At 45.8% G+C, this 19,644-nt stretch overlaps 8 protein-coding genes across 8 annotated transcripts; 3 read left to right on the forward strand and 5 right to left on the reverse strand.

Annotated features, from left to right (window-relative positions):
• Nucleotides 1-437: 437 nt before the first annotated feature.
• PAAG_04767 (U4/U6 small nuclear ribonucleoprotein PRP4) lies at nucleotides 438-1,982 on the forward strand (the record flags this gene model as incomplete). The annotated part of the gene is made up of 1 exon (XM_002793192.2): nucleotides 438-1,982. The coding sequence occupies one exon, from the start codon at nucleotides 438-440 to the stop codon at nucleotides 1,980-1,982; it is 1,545 nt and encodes a 514-aa protein (XP_002793238.2).
• Nucleotides 1,983-2,763: 781 nt separating this feature from the next.
• Nucleotides 2,764-4,044, reverse strand: PAAG_04768 (hypothetical protein; the record flags this gene model as incomplete). Its single annotated transcript, XM_002793193.1, has 1 exon — nucleotides 2,764-4,044. The coding sequence occupies one exon, from the start codon at nucleotides 4,042-4,044 to the stop codon at nucleotides 2,764-2,766; it is 1,281 nt and encodes a 426-aa protein (XP_002793239.1).
• A 149-nt stretch (nucleotides 4,045-4,193) lies between these two features.
• PAAG_04769 (hypothetical protein) lies at nucleotides 4,194-4,685 on the reverse strand (the record flags this gene model as incomplete). The annotated part of the gene is made up of 2 exons (XM_002793194.2): nucleotides 4,194-4,454; nucleotides 4,575-4,685. 2 exons carry the CDS (start codon nucleotides 4,683-4,685, stop codon nucleotides 4,194-4,196), a joined length of 372 nt encoding a protein of 123 aa, XP_002793240.2.
• Nucleotides 4,686-5,379: 694 nt separating this feature from the next.
• Nucleotides 5,380-6,879, reverse strand: PAAG_04770 (F-box domain-containing protein; the record flags this gene model as incomplete). Its single annotated transcript, XM_015845366.1, has 2 exons — nucleotides 5,380-6,601; nucleotides 6,794-6,879. 2 exons carry the CDS (start codon nucleotides 6,877-6,879, stop codon nucleotides 5,380-5,382), a joined length of 1,308 nt encoding a protein of 435 aa, XP_015699592.1.
• A 1,977-nt stretch (nucleotides 6,880-8,856) lies between these two features.
• Nucleotides 8,857-9,351, reverse strand: PAAG_04771 (hypothetical protein; the record flags this gene model as incomplete). The annotated part of the gene is made up of 1 exon (XM_002793196.2): nucleotides 8,857-9,351. The coding sequence occupies one exon, from the start codon at nucleotides 9,349-9,351 to the stop codon at nucleotides 8,857-8,859; it is 495 nt and encodes a 164-aa protein (XP_002793242.2).
• A 736-nt stretch (nucleotides 9,352-10,087) lies between these two features.
• PAAG_04772 (J-type co-chaperone JAC1) lies at nucleotides 10,088-10,918 on the forward strand (the record flags this gene model as incomplete). Its single annotated transcript, XM_002793197.1, has 1 exon — nucleotides 10,088-10,918. The coding sequence occupies one exon, from the start codon at nucleotides 10,088-10,090 to the stop codon at nucleotides 10,916-10,918; it is 831 nt and encodes a 276-aa protein (XP_002793243.1).
• A 2,098-nt stretch (nucleotides 10,919-13,016) lies between these two features.
• PAAG_04773 (RING finger protein) lies at nucleotides 13,017-15,709 on the reverse strand (the record flags this gene model as incomplete). The annotated part of the gene is made up of 4 exons (XM_015845367.1): nucleotides 13,017-14,710; nucleotides 14,775-15,459; nucleotides 15,525-15,629; nucleotides 15,686-15,709. 4 exons carry the CDS (start codon nucleotides 15,707-15,709, stop codon nucleotides 13,017-13,019), a joined length of 2,508 nt encoding a protein of 835 aa, XP_015699593.1.
• A 797-nt stretch (nucleotides 15,710-16,506) lies between these two features.
• On the forward strand, nucleotides 16,507-18,382 carry PAAG_04774 (hypothetical protein; the record flags this gene model as incomplete). The annotated part of the gene is made up of 2 exons (XM_002793199.2): nucleotides 16,507-16,740; nucleotides 16,799-18,382. The coding sequence occupies 2 exons, from the start codon at nucleotides 16,507-16,509 to the stop codon at nucleotides 18,380-18,382; spliced, it is 1,818 nt and encodes a 605-aa protein (XP_002793245.1).
• Nucleotides 18,383-19,644: the final 1,262 nt, after the last annotated feature.

Consider the following 19,644-nt stretch of genomic DNA (forward strand, 5'->3'; position numbering starts at 1 on the left):
ACTTGGGCAAAATGCATCCCTCAAGGAGAGCTTATGTGGAGGATGCTCCAGAGGTATGGTGATATATATCACTTCATTTCTCCATTACCCCTTGCTTTACACACCCTCTCTTTGCATGACCATGTTCACAAAATGTCTCTCCAAAAGGACCTGCTCGTCCAGCCCGTTTCCATTGTCCGGCCTTAACTGATCAGCTCCCTGTCGTCTTGGAATAGGATACGGAAATGGGAGTTGACTTGAACAACATCCGTAAGTAATAAATATCTAAAAATGGATAACGATCATGTTCTCCTTCCTCCCCCCCCCCCAAAAAAAAAAAAAAAAAAAAGAAAGGGAAAAAAGAAAAAGGAAAAAAGAAAAAAGAAAACCTTCCCCGTTGAAGTAGTATCCTAATAATTTGCTTTTCTGGAAGCTTAGCCTTGGACCGAGACTATGATATGCCCTCTGCAACTGCGGGTATTGCTCCCGAGAAAGCCTCCGCCATTCTTTCCCAGTTCTCTCGTCGAAGAAGAGCTGCTGCGATTGCAGTCCCCACAGATGATGGTCGAGTTCGTGCTAGACTACGCGAGCTTGGACAACCCATAACCCTCTTCGCTGAAGATGCCACTGACCGACGAGATCGATTGCGTGAGCTCTTGACCGACCTTGAAGAGCAGAAGGAGGCTGCTGGAGCTGCTGGTGGTGAAGAAGGGGAGGATGAACTTATGAAAGAGGGTGAGGAGGAGGAGGAAGAGGAAGGAGAAGGCGAGGAGGAATTCTATACTGAGGGCGGCCCGGAATTACTGGAGGCGCGAAAGAAAATAGCTAGGTTTTCGCTGCCACGGGCAAAGGCCAGGATTGAGCGGCAGAAAGAGGAATCAACCATCCCCCTACGGACACATATAAAGCATCGCAAGGCGATTAAAGAGAAATTGCAAAGTTTCGACCTCTACGGATCCCAAATTGCCGGCGAGCGGCCAGTGAGCATCGTCCGTTTTTCTCCCAATGGTCAAACGCTTGCCGCAGGAAACTGGGGCGGGGGGATTAAACTTCTCAATGTACCAAGTTTGAATAAGAAAACCACGCTACGAGGCCATACCGACCGTGTTGGAGGCATTTCTTGGTTTCCAGGCGCTACGAAGCCTGAATCGAATGTATCTGAGTCGTCCATCAACCTTGCATCTGGTGGCGGCGAAGGGAATGTCAATCTTTGGTCTCTCACACAGGATATACCAGTAACGACACTATCGGGTCACTCCGGACGCGTCTGCCGTGTCGAATTCCACCCCTCAGGAGACTTCTTGGCGTCTGCTTCCTACGACACTACGTGGCGACTTTGGGATGTTACAACGAGCACAGAGCTCCTTTTGCAGGAGGGCCATTCTCGAGAAGTATATTCATTAGCGTTTAATCCGGATGGCTCCCTTCTTGCCAGCGGCGGTCTTGATAGCTATGGACGTATCTGGGATCTACGTACTGGTCGAACGGTCATGATTCTGGAGGGACATATCCGAGAAATATACGGTTTGGACTGGGGTGTTGACGGATATCGCGTGCTCTCTGGATCTGGCGACGGCTGGGTTAAATGCTGGGATATCAGACAAGTGCGATGTATTGGCGGGGTAGGAGCTCATCGAGGTGTTGTCTCAGACCTCAGATGGTACAAAGGAACTGAAACGTCGTCTTCATATCTTCCGTCCGTCCCGTTGCAAGACCAGAATGGCGATGGAATGACTAGTCCTGTCAGCCCTTCCACGCCACCTGTTGACCAATTAACCTCGTCGTCGTCCCAATCCGTGCAGCCAAAGAAGTCAGGCACTTTCTTCGTCTCCAGTGGCTTCGACAAGAATGTCAATGTATTCAGTGCTGACGACTGGGCACTCGTCAAGTCGCTGAGCGGTCATGCTGGAAACGTTCTCAGTGCTGATGTAAGCGATGATGTGAAATGGATTGCTAGCTGCGGTCACGACCGTACGGTGAAACTCTGGGGCATCGAAGGATGACTGATGATGGCAAAGTGAGTTGTTCAGTTCGTGAAGCCTGTTTAGTCGACACGCAGCAAAACTATGGGCAATCTCGAACACATCGAACTGCTCATCATTCACTGCGACTAAAATTCGAGCTGCTTAGCCTCGCTGAAGTCTGGTCGTCCGTCACCATGCTATATCCTCGATCATAGTCGTTTGGGGGATGATTCAAGGTATTATTAATGTGTGGAAGCCTGTTTTCATACCTACACTTCTCCCACCGTCGGCCCTCACTCGGTAATTATACAATCGTCACTAGCGCCTCTTGCAAATATCCTACACCCAAAGGTTGCTGAAGAAATCAAACCACAGACATCCTAGTGGAAACTCCAGTCAAATTTGTCCTGCCCACCGTAGTTGACCTACTGTTGAAACTTATTTTGCGAGCGATCAGGGGTCATAGGATGGGCGCAGAGTCAGAATAAGCATTCTTAAATCTTGTGCACACATTGCGGATGACGAATGAAATAATGAACAGCTTGGAGCAATTTAAACGGTAATTCTCTTTTTCTCTGACGATACAAATAGAGGTCAAAAAAATTTCAAACACTGTATAATATTTCAAAGGCCATTTTGATGCAGAAAGGGTATCTGTAGAAGGGCATGAATCATCCGCGATAACAGAAATCACAGAAGAATCCTAAACTAAAACGCTCAATTGAACCTAAACATTGCGAGTGTCTGTCGTAAATATAACCCACAAGAAATGAAAAATAAAAACCCCAAAATAAAAAAGACAAATAACAACCCAAGCGACTTAGGGTTGATATGCGGGTAGCTCTAGGTCGGGCTTCTGGTTCCCTTTCGAATCAACAAAGTCATATTCCGGCGCATGATCCCAAGACCTTCCCACAACACCAGAACACATTCGCATCTCCTCCCCCACCACCGCCACCACGTCTTCCTCTATGGGTGCCGGTCCGAGAGGCACTTGCAAATAACTCGACGACATGACATCAAACCACATTCTACTCGCGTGGATACTCTTCGTGCATCCAGCACACTCCACCATAATCTTTAGGTGCAAGCTATAGCTGCGCCGAATGATATCGCTCACGAAGCTAGGCGCTAGTGATTGGAGGCAGGAGTTGTTTAAAGGCAACCCCAGGTGGCATGGCTGGCTTTCCAGAAGGATGTCAAGGTTGGTGCGGTCGGCTACTATGAGCTTTTCATCCTTGTTGCCATCGTGCGTTCCTCCCCATGTCGAGATGCCGCAGAACGATGTGTGCGTTTTGAGGGTTAGAGATAGGTGGCGGAGGCGGATTATGGGGACGATTTCGGTAGTGGAGAGTTCGGGGATGTGTGTGGCACTGACCAGCAGTGGAATTGATTGGCCTAGGACCACTTTGTCGGGTAGCTTGGTGATGATTTTGAAGGCTGAGCTGGGGAGTTTGGTTTTGGATGAGAAGATGGAGGATACCTTTTCTTTCATGGTTGGTTCGTAGTTTTCGTATTCCGGAAGGATTTTCTTGCTGAAGACGGTCCAAGTGGATGGTGTGGGTGAAAAGTTTGTTGCTGGAGAAGCTTCTGAGCGGTGAGGTGTAAAGCTTAGTGATTTTTGCGCACGCAAAGTTCCAGATGATAAACTGAAGGACGACGGGCGTTGAAGCTCTGCGGATAGCTGATATTGTATACGACAGTGCGTTTCGTTCGAGGTAAGATAAACGGACTCGTATCTAAAGGTTGGTGGAAGCGGATATCCATCCAAGCGTCGCAAAAAGTTACCCTGAGTGACGTCGGATTGTTTGTTAACTGGTGTGTCCGGGAAGACAAATTGGAAAGGCCATTCGAGACGTTTGGAGGCAGAGAAGGTATAGTTCCCACGGAACAACTGTTGAAAATACGAGAAAAATTGGACACGTCCCGTATATGGGCCTCCGTCTGAGGTTCTAAACCGAGTCTTTGCTTTCCCCAAAAACCAAATGGTTACAGACGATACCGCCTCGTCTTGGCCTGAATTCAACACGACTTTGCCCTGGATAATGGACCCCGGTGACCACGCTGTTTGCGGATTATCAAGTACAATAAAGAATGGCATGGCCCTTGAAAGGCTCCGGAAAGTCCCCAGAGCAGGGCATAAAATATATGACCAAATAGCGGGAATTTATTAGCCACTCTTGGGCAAGACAACTAGGAATGCCATCCAGCGGTTAAAACACCTGGGTTTCCCTTGATGTACTGAGAAACTCAGGCGGCTTTTGCCATACCGAGCCACTCGAAAATCGCTTCAGTGGAGTGACAATCAGAAAGCAAGCAACTCAGGTTCTGTGTCGTTGACAGTCCCTCAAAGGAAGAGGATAGTATTTCCTGGCACAGGATAAAAGAGAATGGATTGGAAAACAGATCGTATGTAGGAAGTGGGGATGAGTGCATTGACAAGTCCGCTTCGACAGGTCGGTCCTTCGGCTGACCCGGCACAACCACTTCGCAGCCGACACAAAAGTCAAACTAATATTGATTGGCGTTATCAATAAGACTTAACCATGCGTGTCAATATAATGACAAGCAGAATATCCAAAACACTCATGGTGTTGGTGTCATGGTGTCATGGTAAGGAAGGTGACTGACATTTATCTGCCCCGCACGGGTGAACTGGTATCTCGAGAAATACGCACCGCCAAACGATGCACTGAGTTCAACCTTGAATGTTTCCCGAAGACTGGCCCGGTTTCCTTGCATGGTGGCTCAGTATGTAAAGCACCATACATAGCCCGCGACTAATCCATGAAGCTAGGCCCTGGAGGGGGGAAAGGTCAGGAGACTACAAGTGAGGAATTGTGAGGATTGCAGGGAAAACCTGGAGAAGTTTCAATCCAATGAGCCAAATATGCAGAACCCCCGTTAGTGGAGACACTCGAACTTGGCATGCTTATCCATAGAAATGCTTTAAATACTTTGTCCAGGGGTGGGATGCGTAGAAATGAGGCACGGTTTTTGGTGATGAGTGAAGGTTAGTTGAAATAAACCTTCGAAGGTTTCAGGCCGTTCAATTCTCTCAGACCAGTGCTAAGCGTTGAAACCACAGTTCTGCCACAGTTGCCGGGATGCTTAACCAGTAAATATCATAGCTAACTGGTTGGTTATAGTTATACAATCTATAACTGTACGCTGTGAGCTGTGAGCTGTTGATATATCAAATCACAATATCCGTAAGACTAGAATTCATCTAGCATGACCACATTTTACTCTAAGAATACCACAGCGAATGGCTCGATACAAAGACACAATCTATCCAATCTATCCAACAACTCCCCACAAACCGTGCAACCTAAACAATAAAAGGAAATGAGAAAGAATAAGAATGAGGGGGAAAACAGGTAAAAAAAAAAAGAATAAATAAATAAATAAAAATATAAATGGACAATGCAAATCATCATGCCAACCACCCATCTTCAGATACACAGTTCTGACAACCAATGCTAATCCTCGCCCCTCCGCTCACCTCCACCCAATCCTCCGTCTGATGCGGCAACACCCCGCGAACCCGCATCTCAGTCCTTGCCGCTTCAAACCAAATCTCCCGTATAGGAGGCGGTTTCACGCTTTCCTCCCCATCCCCATACACCATGCAAGCCCGCACATCGTTCCTACTCGCGTCCCAATCCGCCTGCATATTGCGCATAAACTCCTTCCGCATGGTCCGTTGGTTATTCCCCCCGCCCTTTTCCGCTGCAAAAAATTCAGCAATACGGCCCAGGCCGGATGTGGTAAGCAGCATGCTGATCCATGGGTCACACGATGTGTGGAAGGGTGGTTCTGGAGAGAGCGTGAAGCGCAGATAGGAGACCAGAAGGTGGGTGCAGTGGTGGGTGGAGATTAAGGTGCGGGTGTTGGTGAAGGGAGGGGTTCTGACGATTTCGGCTTGCAGTTTGCGGAACATTCGAGAGCGGTCGGGAGGTTGGATTGGGACGGGGAGTCGACCGGCTAGGTATGTGGCGTAGAGATCGGATTGCAGGTCGAGGCGGGCGCGGGCGTAGGTTTCTAGGAAAAAGAGGGTGTAAAACCTGGGAGTGATTGTCAATATGGAGATAATCATAATCTGATCGATGGATATGGGGGTAGCATCGAGAAGTAAGTATATATTTACACACATGAGAGGGGTGAGCTTGAATTGCAGCTGAGCTACCCGACACTCATGAGAGGCCTGTAAATCCTTTTTGGAGGCAAACGGGGGTTCATTTTCCGGTGAAGTTTGCATATATCTATCCAGCACTCTATCTGCAAGATAGTACGACAACTTCGAACACACTTCCTGGCGCTTCCGCAAACTCCAGAGATATCGAAAAGTATAGACGCCCTGGTCGCTATTTTCACGCCGGGGAGGGGGAAACAAATCAGAGAGGAGGATCACGTCGTCCTCCGGCTCCCGTGTATATGTTCTTGATTCATCGATGGGAGACGGCAAACTTCCATGTCGTCGAAGCCGTAGATATTTCCGCGAAATCGCTTCTTCGTGGGTATCAATGAGAGTGGTGAAGGCTCTGGAGGCCAGCCGCAAGTGGACTATATCCTGCAGACGACAGTGGCTAAAAATATTGATCTGGATCTCGACCGGGAGCCAGCCCCAGAATGAAGGCCTGTTTACCTGATTATCACTGCTCTCATGGGTTACTTTTTGGTCAGTGAAGCCAAACCCCTCTAGTCAGATAGAGCTATATGTTATCTTAGAAATTGGGTCTGCCTTTTTTTTTTTTTTTTTTTTTCTTCTTCTTTTTTTCCTTTTTTTCTTTTTTTCCTCTTTTTCTTTTTTTTCTTTTCTCTCCATGGCTTGCATACATCCTACATACCATTGATTTTTCTTCAGATATGTAGCTTTTGCTCTGTCGAATATTGCACGGAATTTGCGGGCCCGCACCTCCAGGTTGGGCGCCATCGCGGCGGGAGCGTGAGGAGGGCGGTTTTCCGGCAGCAGACGTTGGGAGGACTCCTTGGAATGGTTCGCCAAACACTAGAAATTTAGATGGTAAAGCAGTTACCGCTCGCGGTGGTACAGATTACAGGCATTGACTATTGAAGCCCATCTGAATCAGGCTCAGCGTCTTTGCAAATTCGCGCGCTCGGGGCGGAGGAGCTTTGCTCCGGTATCCATATTTCATCTTTAATTTCTAGTGGTTTACTGCGCCGTCCAACGTCCGTCCGCGCTCTGCACGCGTTTTCCGATGTTAATTTTCTAATTATATTTCACATCCAAAGCTGCATGGATCTGGTCAACCCAAACCTTCCGAAACTACTATAAGCTCTAGTTATTTGGCTGTGAGGAATTCAGGACGAAGACGATCAGGCGAAGTAAATGTCATCTGCCTCCACACCAACTTCTCTCCATTCTCAATGATAACTTTCCCGCCGTAAGACCCTCCTTAAGTAGATCATGATAATCGCATTTTTGACAACTTTTGGAGAATGGAATGAAACAGCTAAACTATATAAAAAGATCCAGGCCATTCAACTGTGCGTCTGATTAGTGATCTCATAAATTGAGTAGCAGTGCATAGAATTGTGATATGGGAAAGTGTATGAACAGGTGTCCGATTATGTTATAATCTGTATAATAAAGTTTCTATTAATGAACAGGAGAAAGGAACTGAAACTTGGGAAATAATCAAAGACAAAGAACCAACATCGGTTGAGGAAATTGATTCGTGGCCATATGTTAACAAACGGTTCACAGAACCAAGATTTTAGGGTTAGGACAAACCTTCGAAGTCTTCGCAGATTATCACGTATATTAATGATAGGGCATACGTCCACACGGGTAAACATACTGGTCTCCGCCCCCCATGCAGCATGCAGGTGCAGAAACAGCTTACAAAAGCTTGGAGGGCACGGGGAGTTAAATGCTCTGATATCGTGTTGTGCGATCTGACGGAGATCACAGATACCGAGTCAGCCTCCGATTCAGGAGATGTCCATTCCGCGACTCCATCTTGTAGTTGGCGGTGGAGAGATTGGAGGCGCTGCAAATGCTTGACAGGTTTAGAAACATTTTGATATGCGCGCAGTGATCTCGCGGTTTTGCCCTGGGCATGTGTTCCAGGGATTGAAGGGATGGGATAAGACGAGAAGATCAAACCCAAGACGAAGGGGAGAATTGAAAATGTGAACGCAACTCCTCATACCCGCAGCATCAGTTATTCCTTTATAATCTATTTTTTCCGATGCGTGTCGTTGAGTCTGCCATGACAGCTTGTCCAAGATAGAATCTCCAGCGTTATATTTGGGCTCTAATGACAGCCGTTGAGCTGTGTTGTAAAGGGGTCTTTGTGTGTCAGCCACTCCGTAAAATGGTTGCTAGCAAGCTAAATTGTTCTATGAAAATGGACCATGCTTTCCTGCTGAACGGCGAATTTCTTGAGTTGTATGTAAATTCCACAACAGTTTGACGTGGGCCTGTCGCGACCGGGAACGGAAATCAGCAGCACTTGACGAGCGTCCAGCCCTTTTGCCGCAACGTATACATGTAGATGATTATATCCAACTTCTTCGTCAGTTCCTGTACCATCGCAGAGATTTCGTTCAAAGTTCTTTAGTCGTGCGCTCAATTTTGCAGGGGGGCGACGTTGCCTGTTGGAATGGTACATTTGTTTATGTCTGAAAAGCTATCTGACACAAAGTTAAGCAAACGATGTGGAAGGGCATAAAATAAACAGATAAAGCTGTCGGCCAAGTAGCGTAATCGTAAACAGCCCTGCATGGATATACTGTGAACATTCAAGTTTATGGCCGTCAGATCCATATACGACAAAGGAGCATGAGATTAAAATGCCAGCAAGTATCTGTTTCCAGCAGCAATGTCCCATCACCCACTTCTTTCTCTAACAGTCAGAATGCTCCACCTGTATTCAAGGCCCAGCTACTTTCCCACTGTCCCATCCCACATGAAAGTGAAACCATGAATCACTTTCCTATCCCCAGACAAGAAATGTATTTGACAAGACTCCGTTGTAAAAACATCCGGCACATATCTCCGTAGTCCTTGAGCCTGCATTGGCAGGTCGACATGGAGCGCCTTCCCTCGTATCTCTGCTGCAGTCGGTCCATCTGCTAACGCGAGATGATCTCTACTTAGCATGAGTTTGTACCCTAGCACCTTTGCAGGCCGTAAACAGAGGGGTTCCTCAACCCCCCTGGCGGCTGCAAGTTTAGATTCGTTGGCGAGGGTGCCGTAGAAAAAGTACCACCCAACCTTGGGGCCGGTATTTTGCCAGTTTGCTGAATACCAGCCAGCCGGAGCATAACATACGGAACGCATTGGAAGCTCTTGAGCATGGTGCACTGTATCGGAGGGAGGTAGGTCCGGATTTATGATCCCCGGGGAATCGGCGGCATCCTTCTCTTCTTTAGTCATAAGTCCTTGATAAACTGATGTGCAAATGGTAGCAAAGCGGGGGTGATAATGGATGGATGGTATTTTCGTTGATGCGGAGTTTACGTTTCGGCAAAAGAAGCGATGTGCATGATATTTTGAGAGAAAATGAAGCAAGTAGTTCATGAGCTAAGCAATGATTTTGCTGCAATATTGACACTAGCAAGCAGTACATCATTTAGAAGCATAGTGAATGTTTGAGGCAGATGGTCTGCCCTGGCTCGGATAAGTTGCGGCTAGAACTAAGGCCCTGAAGGATCTTGCTGTCCCATGATCGTTTCGAAGGAACAGTAAAGATTCAAGGGGCATATTCAGAACTGATTACAAAGAACAAGAAGTATCAGCGGCCATCTGTTTAACCCTTCTGCATCCAGCAGCAGACAAGGAGCCAGCCAGCTGAGAATATCAGAACTGCGGATATAAAGAAACAGTTTTTGCGGGGTGAGTGAACTAACTAACTAGTTACAGTTCTTGGTATTGATTATATAAGCCTAGCCTAGTTACTAAAATTAACTAGTTCTCTGCAAGGTTCAAAGTCCAACCAAGTTCATCAAGTGACGCAATACGACTGACTGCGACTCAATCGCAAACCATTTGCATGCCATACACTTCAGTAAGGACATCCGGAGTTTAATCAATCACTATCGGAGACTGAGTGATTGGCCGTGTTTGGGTTTTCCCCCTCGACCAGCCAGCCTGTTTGCTGGACCTGACGAATATGCCCAGGGCCTTCCCATCAACTGCTGCGCTGAGGCAAATAAGCCGATCTCCAACCCTCACCCGAACAAGCAATATTTCTCACGCATCAGACAGAAACAGAATATGCATATTATGCCAGCGTAGAACCTGGCATCTATCTCTTGCCAATCGAAATTATCATAATTCACGCAGTATATCAACTAGGTCCGGTATCTCCGCCGTCAGCAACCCATCTCCGCTACAGAATGGCGAGCAAAATAATTCGACAGACGATGCGGAATCACTCATAAACAAACCCCCTGATATCTCTACCCACTATACTATCTTTCCTGAAACCATCCCTGTTCCCCCACCAAGAGGCTCCTTCTCTATCTCCATCCCGGACCTTCGCCGCGAATTCCTCCGTCTCCAAGCCCGCGCCCATCCTGACAAGTATCCACCAGGACCAAAGAAGCAGCGCGCAGAAGCGCTCTCCTCTCGCATCAATGAAGCATACCGTGCGCTGTCAGATCCACTGTCGCGCGCACAATATATTCTCGCCTCTCAGCATGGGATCGACCTGGAGGCTGAGGACGGCGCCAAGGATCACCCGCAGGATATGGAGACGTTGATGCGGGTGCTCGAGGTTCAGGAAACTATTGAAGAAACGCAGGATGAGCTGACGGTTGCGCAGTTAAAAGAGGAAAACGAGGAGAGGATTAATGGATGTGTGGCAGCGCTGGGGTCGGCGTTGGATCAGGGAAATATTGACGAGGCGAGGAAGGAGTGCGTTAGGTTGAGATTTTGGTATACCATTCGAGAGGGACTGAGGGAGTGGGAGCCCGGGAAAGGTGTTAGACTGATACATTAGATAGCTAGTTTACCTGGCCTTTTATTTTATTTTCCTTTATTATTTTTTTTTAATTTTTTTTTTTTTTTTTTTTTTTTTTTTTTTTTTTTTTTTTTTTTTTTTTTTTTTTTTTTTTTTTTTTTACTTTCAATCCTTGGATGTCATTTCATTTCATCCGTGCACATCATAGGAACAAAAATGAGATGCTTTTGTCAATGCTTGTCTCTGATGTTTGTGGGTTTTCCTATCGGATATAGAAGAATTGCCAACACTGGCGAGGTTACGCCTGATTCTAGAATGTCCTTTATTGCGATATGTGACGTGATTGTTATGTTCTCTGATTGCTGAGAGTTTGGATTCCTTCACCGTTTTGCACGAGAATGAGGTGTCGAATCTATATGTTGCGCTTTACCCAAATTCAACCTCTCATCCAGTTATATTTTTCGGGTGCAGCGTGTCTTCTTATATGTAGGAACAGGCATCAGATCCAAGATATTGTGACACAAAAATATAGTTTATATTGAAATGCCTGGGAGGATGATGCCTCTTTTTTGTAAGATATTCAACTGCTCGCCAAATCTCTTGAAGATATGGACCTGGCGTGCATCAAAGGAGGTTGCTAAATACAAAATTTTAGCTCCTAGTTAAACCAACCATTCTTTTATTTTTCCACCATACATCAATTGACATAATGCAGCTTCTCCCAACCCGCCAAGCAGAAAGAACAGCATGTCAGTCCAATCATTTGACGTGCTCTGTCAATTGCAGTTCGAAAGGCAGCTGTAAATAGTAACATTTGTAAACTTTAACCTCACCTCTACAATATGAAACTTTAATATAAAAGAGATGCTTAACTCAACAACTCTGTAACATATTCATTTTTGAAAGAAAAAAAATAATAATAAAAAGACAAGAAAGAAAGAAAAAATAATAAATTTAATTGCTTCTTTATCATATCAACTGTAGTCTTCAGAAGGCATTTGATATTTTTGACTTAAAGTTTTAAGACTGTATTTTTTGCTCATAAATATGTAATCTTTCATATCATTTTTAGATCTATAATGTTGACACTCTTCATCTGCTTCTTTTACTTGACGTTGTACACCATTAAATTAAGAAGTTTGAATTTGTTTTATTCTCCTTGAGATGCTAATGCTTTATAGTTAATTCATTTAGTTGTAACAGATATAAACATCTTTTCTTTTCCTTGAAAAATCATTTGGTGACTTGTAAGTAAATTCTCTAAAAAAAATTATTAATAAATTAAAAAGTTTTAACATTAAAATTATAAGGTAGAAAGAATGGATGGATTCATATTTATTATTTTTACATGCATCTGGATGACTGCGTTCTGCGCGTTGTCCAGTAGGAAGAGCCCAGCGAAGCCAACCTCAAGAGACTCACCGAGGTAGCCTACGATAATGCCGTGCGACAAACCATGGAGAAGCACATGCTCTGTCGACACTAACAATGAAATCTGCAAAAGAGGTATCATTGATGTTGTACTCCGTATGTTGCAAGAAAATGATGTTGACATTGTGCAGTAGTCCCCACAGGGATTTCCCCTCAGTGGACAATGTCTGATATCCCGGTATTACCCTGGCTATCTGCTATATTACCCAGACTTAAATTCCTTACCCACGAAATTTGCGAAATAATGCTAAAGCGTAGATAGTAATATCTTGAAATACAGCCCTGGAAACTACAATACAATACAAAAATAATAATAATAAATAAAAAAGAAACTGTGTGCAAACACTCCACACATATTGTTTTTGGTGTATCAAAATGGCAAGAACAAGAGGGACAAAGCAGAAAACAGAGCGCTATGAAATCAATATGAAGTGGTGAACTTAAAAATGCAGCTGCCAACAGATCGTACATATCCTTCTGTTATGATTGCTAGACGTTTTGTTGGGTGGTTTTCTTGATCGGGTACGTAATAGATACATGAATGTTTAGAATTCCAAAAAAAAAAAAAAAGAAAAGAAAGGAAAATAAAAGAACGAAAGAAAAAATGGCAGAAGGAATGGAGCAACTTCCCAGCACCCATTCATTGTGTAGATTATTGTCCAGGACTATGCACACAGACACACCATAACATCTATTAGCGCGTCTATCAGGCATCATCTTCAATGTAATCTTCTACCGTAGTTGCACGAGACTTGCCCTTCGACAATAACCGGTCGGATGACTCAGGTTCATCGTCCTTACTATCCTCAATACCTGCGTCAGACGTCGTTTTGTCAGCTGCAGTTGTAGATGTATTAATTGCTGCATTTGATGCAGCTGGAGCCCAGTCTGGGGGGGCAGGCATGGATTCTTCAAAAGGGTGACCATTGGCCGAACTTGGTTGTACTGGCACGTTGTTGGTTCCGCTATTCGGTGTGGAAAATGAGAACTGGGGATGTATGGAAGCGGCATCAAAGAGAGGACGCTGATGATTTGAGGAAGGGGGGTTAGGTGGCGCACTCCGATCGGCTGTTTCAGGATTGGACGGTTGGAAAATATTTGGAATTGAAGAAGATGCTTGATGATTGGATGTAGGCGCTGAGGCAGTCGGTGAGGATGGGGGATTGGTGGCTTGAAGGGTTGAGGTTTGTGTAGATGGTTGTCCGGAATTATTGACCTGCTGTAAAGGTAATAATGTCCAACCTTGCGGCAGAGTTAGTCCTTCGGGAAGACGATTGTCCCCTGAACTTAGTGCGGGGACTTGTGGATTGGATGTGAACTGTCTTTGGCTGCCAGTGTACGGAATATGTGATGAGGCTAGAGCAGTAGGAGTAGTGGTTGGAAGGGATGGAATGTCTGCGGGAAGTGGTTGTCCAGGAATGAGCGTGTTTGCGCTTGTTGCGTTAGCTTGAACTGCGCGAAGTCTGGCCAATTCACTTTGTAATAAGCGGACGACCTGTAGTTGTTCAGCCGCAGTCCGCAGAGCATTTATTTCTTGGGAAATTTGTTGCTCGATTTGATGAAGTTGAGCCTGGGTATAGTGAATGTTGAATTGGGAAGTTGGGGTGGTTTGCTGTGGGATTTGGTGAAGGGGCTGCTGAAGGCCTTGCGGAATGAGGGGCGGTTGTTGAATTGGGGGGCGCCCGAAGCCAAATCCGAAACCAATCTGTTGCGGTCCAGCGAGTCCCGCGTTTTGATTAGCAGCTGGTGGTGGAAGAGGTACGTCTCCATTGTGGATCTGTTGCGCTAGGTTCTGGAATAGGTCCCCACGACCAGCACCGAATCCGATGCGAATGGGGCCGAAGTTGAAGACCCACGCTCTTTGTCGAGCTTCCCCGGGCTGGCCATTGGCTCCAGGAGCTTGGGCTGGAGGCACCCCTCCAACGTTTACCCTGCCACCAGGAACTGCAGGAGGAGCAGCAGGAGCTCCAAAAATCCCGGGTTGGACTACCGGGGCAACAGGCCGTCTACAAGTTGGGCAATTTTGTTGACGTTCCAACCAACTGCGAAGGCAAGCGAAGTGGAGAATATGGCCGCAAGGAAGTTTCTTCGGTCGCAATCGGTCCGAAACTGGCGGTCTGGCTGCCGCTCCATTGCCATTTGGGACACCAACTGGGGGCCAAGGCTCCATTTCTTCGCGACAGATGATACACACATCCGCATCCGTCATTTCCTCAACAGTCGCATCTGGGTAACGCTCATTCATATCTCTCGTAGCATTGCGGTAGCGAAGGAAGTCAACAACACGTTTCCCAAATGACCTCATTGTAAGCACAACGTCCCGAAGAATGTGGATTGGTAAACCGTAGAAACTGAAAAGGATTGCAAAGAAGGCTATGTAGACGACAAGTTTCAGGAAGTCTGGATTTCCGATCAGCTTTCGAAAGAATGCTAACGGGGAAAGGGAGACTTGATGTTCACTCACCAGTTACGAGATCAAGGTAAAATACCCATCGACCTTTTTCTTCCCAGCCAGGAACATCGAGTTCCATTTCATCAATATCATCTTCGTTTGGTAAATTGTTCAAGGCTTCCTCAGACCTGGAATCCGATCGCTGCTGAATAGCTTCCTCTCGAGCTACTCTTATCTCTGCTCTTCGTTCCTCCATCTTAACCCGTCGTTGTTGTCTAGTTATATAAATGTCCCACAGGGAGATGGCATATCTCGCTGCAGTCGAAGTCGACAGGATTGATAGGATGGCAAACTCGAATCCAAACATCACCATCATATCCGGACGAGCCTGGAGCATAACGGTTTTCACGGCATATTCGAGTAAAAGGCCGTTGAATGTCACCGACAAAATGAGGGACAGAGTCAGCCGTGTGTGAAAAAGGCGGGGGTTTTGCGGCGGCTGTTGTTCCAGTATTTCGACACGACCCTCCCCGATCCATCCCCAAACCTTTCCAATGAGAAGGCAGACAAACATGGCCAAGAACCAGGCACCCAGGTCGCCGCGAAATGTAGTCATCGCAAGGCATGTTTCCATTACCGCGAACCAAGCTTTCTCATAAAGCTGTTCCGTTTCGATGGGGCGGAGGGGCCCGTACAGCAACCTCTGTAATCCATATAGTACGAATCCGACGACCATTAGACAAAGGTTCGTTAGAATCTAAGTGCCAGTCAATGTCAGCCGTTGATCCAATCTTCAGATTCCTGTCGGCAACGTTTACGTACCATAAGGTTCGCATTGCTCTGAGACAGATAAACGCAAGCGGAATAGAAGTTTGCTCGCTGGTGCAAAGCTTTAAGGATGACACCGGCAGCCAAGGCCGTCGAGACCTAAAACGCATTTAGAATCGGCTTTGTGGATTTCAGGACACAAGAATATATCATACCCCAGCATAACCTGCTAATCTCATTGCGTGAAGGGCTCAAGTGCACTCGGTCCCAGGGGAGGCTTATACCAAGGAAAAGAAAGGGATACCCAAGGAAACAGAGACTTATTGAAACATAGTTAAAGAGAAGAGTGAAGCAAACCCAGTGGGTTTTCCCGTTGCCTACAGTTCGTTGATTCGAATATGGTTGCGCAGAAGATCAAGACTGACTATGTACTGTGTTGGCCAGCTATCAACCATTAAGTTAAAGAACAGCTGAGGGAAGCCGTGGGGCCAATCAGAGAGCTGAATTTGGACTTAATGACTAAGCTCCAGGTCACGTGGTATTAAAAGCTTCCGAAATGCCCATCTACACAACTCTCCCTTTTTCACCGAATATTGGAAGGAGATAGAAACCTGTAGAAATATACGGAGTATCCTTTTGTTTGCTATTTCTTCTCAAAACAGACTCTGTAGATCTATAAATAATCGGGAAATGGGATCAGAGCACTATCACGTGATGTGATCCTTCTTAGATGCGCTAAGCTGTTAAACAGATAGCGCCAAACCTTCCAGAACCCCACGTCAACGCTTACATAATTTCCATATCAATCTCAATCTGATAACCGAGTTGGTTGCATCAGGCTTATGCCGTTCGCATCGTCCAACATACAAATGCTGAGGTGTCAATTACAATATTCAGTCGCTCCAGTTTGGTTGAGGTAATAATTAGAATTCTCTTTCCAGGTTATTCCGGTGCTTGTTTAGTGCTCTATTTGAATTGCAATGTTAACTGAAACATTGCAGGGGCGTACCAAGCCTCCACCGAACCCAACGTCATGATGTTTACCGCGACCAAATTGCAAACCGCAACCTATCTTCTGGGTGTTTGCCTCTTCTCAATCTCCTTCCTCGTCTTTCTAAACTCCTCAATATCCTTTGTGGTCACAGACCTAATCAATCTCCCAAGCGGGGAGGGAGATGCTGTTGGTACTCTCGGGTTTGCGGACGAGCTATTTGCTCTCATAGCTTGCCCGGTATGGGGAATACTGTCGGATCGGATAGGGGTCAGATATGTGAGTTCAAGCTTTCCCGGATCGCCATCTCAATGAATTTACTTACATATGAGTCAAGGTATGCACGGTTGGGTACGCGATCATTGCGCTGGCATTGGGCCTTATCGTGCAAGCACGAAATGTTTATCCGCAGCTCCTCCTAGGCCGACTCCTGTTTAGCCTTGGTGGATCAGCGGTAACCACTATGGTAACTGCTGTCCTCCCAGCTATAACAGCAAACCATGGCTGCTTGAGTAAAGTCTCCTCAATAAACCAAAACTCCGGAGAACCTACACCCAGTCCTCCTCGACCTGGAGAATCTGAGAGATGCAGCGGCCATGCACCCAGACCATCTCACTCTTCAGAGTTGGCGATAACTCCTGTCCTTTATCAGATGGGTTTACAAAGTTCAGAAGTAGTCGAAAAAGCACCAGAGAGGAGCTCAACCTCACATTTAGCTGGTATTGTCGGTATGCTTACGGGCTGCGGTGCCGTTGTCGCGTTGTTGATTTTTCTCCCTCTCCCAGCATGGTTTGAAAAGTCTGGGCAATCTGCGGTTCAATCAATCAGATTAAGCTATTACATAGTTGCTGTGCTTGCATTTATAGTTTCGTTAGCCTGTCTTATTGGCCTACGACATTTGCCTGATGATCGGTACACGGGCTGGAGGTCACTATTCAGATCGCCTAAGGCTCATCCATCGGACGAATCAGAGCCTACTACAACCTCCAGATCATTCTTATTCTCATTGTTTCCAAAAGCATACCTATCACTGTTCAGCGCAGCGTTCCTCCTTGGATTCAAGCAGCCAGGTATCGGACTAGCTTATTTGGGTGGATTTGTTGCTCGAGCCTCTACCGTTGCCATTTCTCTATTCATTCCCCTGTATGTGAATCAACATTACAAACATTCTGGCCTCTGCCATGGGGGGCCAGATAATATCCAAATTCATATATTGGAGACAGATCAGAGTGGAATAAGAAAGTCATGTCCCAAGGCCTACATCGTGGCCTCAATTCTTACTGGTGTTGCACAACTTATCGCTCTGTGCTGCGCACCAATCTTTGGTTATTTCTCAGCAAAATCGACTCGACACAACATCCCCTTACTCTCCGCCGCTCTGATTGGAATTATTGGCTATATTTTTCTTACCCTCCTACCAACCCCTCAGATACATGGCCCTGAAGGAAGCCCAGTCATCTTCGTTTCCATGGCATTCATTGGGATTAGCCAGATTGGTTCGATCGTCTGCAGCCTTGCAGGTCTCAGCATCAGCGTCATTGAATCCAATCAACTCCGAGATGCGTCGTTAGAACATGGCTCGGAAGGACGGCAAGTTCATTCAAGGGGCCAGACAGATTCAGATGGGCCACTAGGCGCCAGGACTTCAGTTACAAATGAACAATCTACTCTTCTTCCAAAGCCGATGTCGCCGTCTGCAAACGCCAACAACCTAGTCCATCTCAAGGGGTCTGTGGCTGGGATGTATTCCCTATACGGAGGCGCAGGCATTCTGATCCTCACGAAAGTGGGGGGTCTCCTATCAGACAAAGTTTCCCCCAAATCGCCGTTCTACATTCTTGCTGGCTTCAACGGAGTGCTTCTGGTAGCCGGTATCGTAATTGGTGCGTGGCAGAAGTGGAATTCTCTCAAGGGCCTCTAGTGAGTGACCTGCCATCCCCAGCCCTCCTTCGGCGACAACGGTTAAATCTCATTTTATTCGAACATTCCTTTTTGACAGCTCTTATCACATACATAGGAAACTGCACTTATCTGCTCAACAGATTAAAGGAAAGGGATTAAACGTATTTTTCTACACCATTATGTTGCATGTTCCTGACGAAGGACAGAAAGTGAGAGTGCAACTCTCTGTATGCCTGCCTTCTTTTATTGCTTAATTAGTTGCATATAAAGTTAAAAAAAAAAGTTTTATCTAAACGGCTAGATTACTCAGGGGTAGGGTTGAGTTTGATTTACGAGAAAATCACTAAGAAGACGGTAAGAAAATTCCTATAGAATTTAAAGAAAATTTTATCAAAACCATATAACAACATCGACGAGAAGACTACACACGGAGAACATTGCTCATTGCTCCAAATATAATTATAGAAGAGCATCTTAAATAGACACTTTTCATTTCATCGCCATGCCAGCATCCTACCCCAGACTAGAGCTGTTTCATAACAACATTCAAACCCACCTTTCTCCTGACTACGGAATGTTTCTATCCAAGACAGCAGTCGCGAATAAAACAATCAATGGAAACCCATCAAAAAAATACTTAAACCTGTTGGATTTGGAACTTGATACATGAGTACAAATAGATGTAAGCGGCAATTTGCAGGAATTGAAAGCTCGTTTCTCTCGCAATGCTTTTCCTCTTGGTGGTTTGATTGAGGTTAGGTTTATTATGGAGCGAGGGATGCGTAATGGAGTTCTTCTCTCAAGGAAATGGTTGTGGAACATCTGTTGGCTTTGTCATGGACGTGGCAAAATGTTATGTATATTACCTACACATTCCGATTCATGTTGGCGCGAATGAGGGGGTGCATATATGTACTGATATGCACGACATACATGAACGGGACATGGACATACATTGGAAACAGGTGTCCTCATTACTAAAATATACATGCAGAACGGTAATGCACAACCTCTTTACACAGAAAGATCCCGTAATATGTGTGATAATCTTGCAGAAAACGCCCTAGCAGAGAGCCCCAATGGTTTGTGGTTTGATAGCTCTGGACAAGGATACAGAACCCTATGCATCATAATCCATACGAAGATGCCAGATACAGATGCACAAAACTGTTGTAAAATGACATCTCATAAGAGAGGATTGGTCAAATATTGGAAAAGTACCAAACCTGTTTTCAAGCTTAGTTACCGAGACACGGAAAAAGAAAAAGAAAAAAAAAAAAT

The sequence above is a fragment of the Paracoccidioides lutzii genome, assembly GCF_000150705.2.
Source record: "Paracoccidioides lutzii Pb01 unplaced genomic scaffold supercont2.12, whole genome shotgun sequence".
Classification (NCBI taxonomy): domain Eukaryota; kingdom Fungi; phylum Ascomycota; class Eurotiomycetes; order Onygenales; family Ajellomycetaceae; genus Paracoccidioides; species Paracoccidioides lutzii.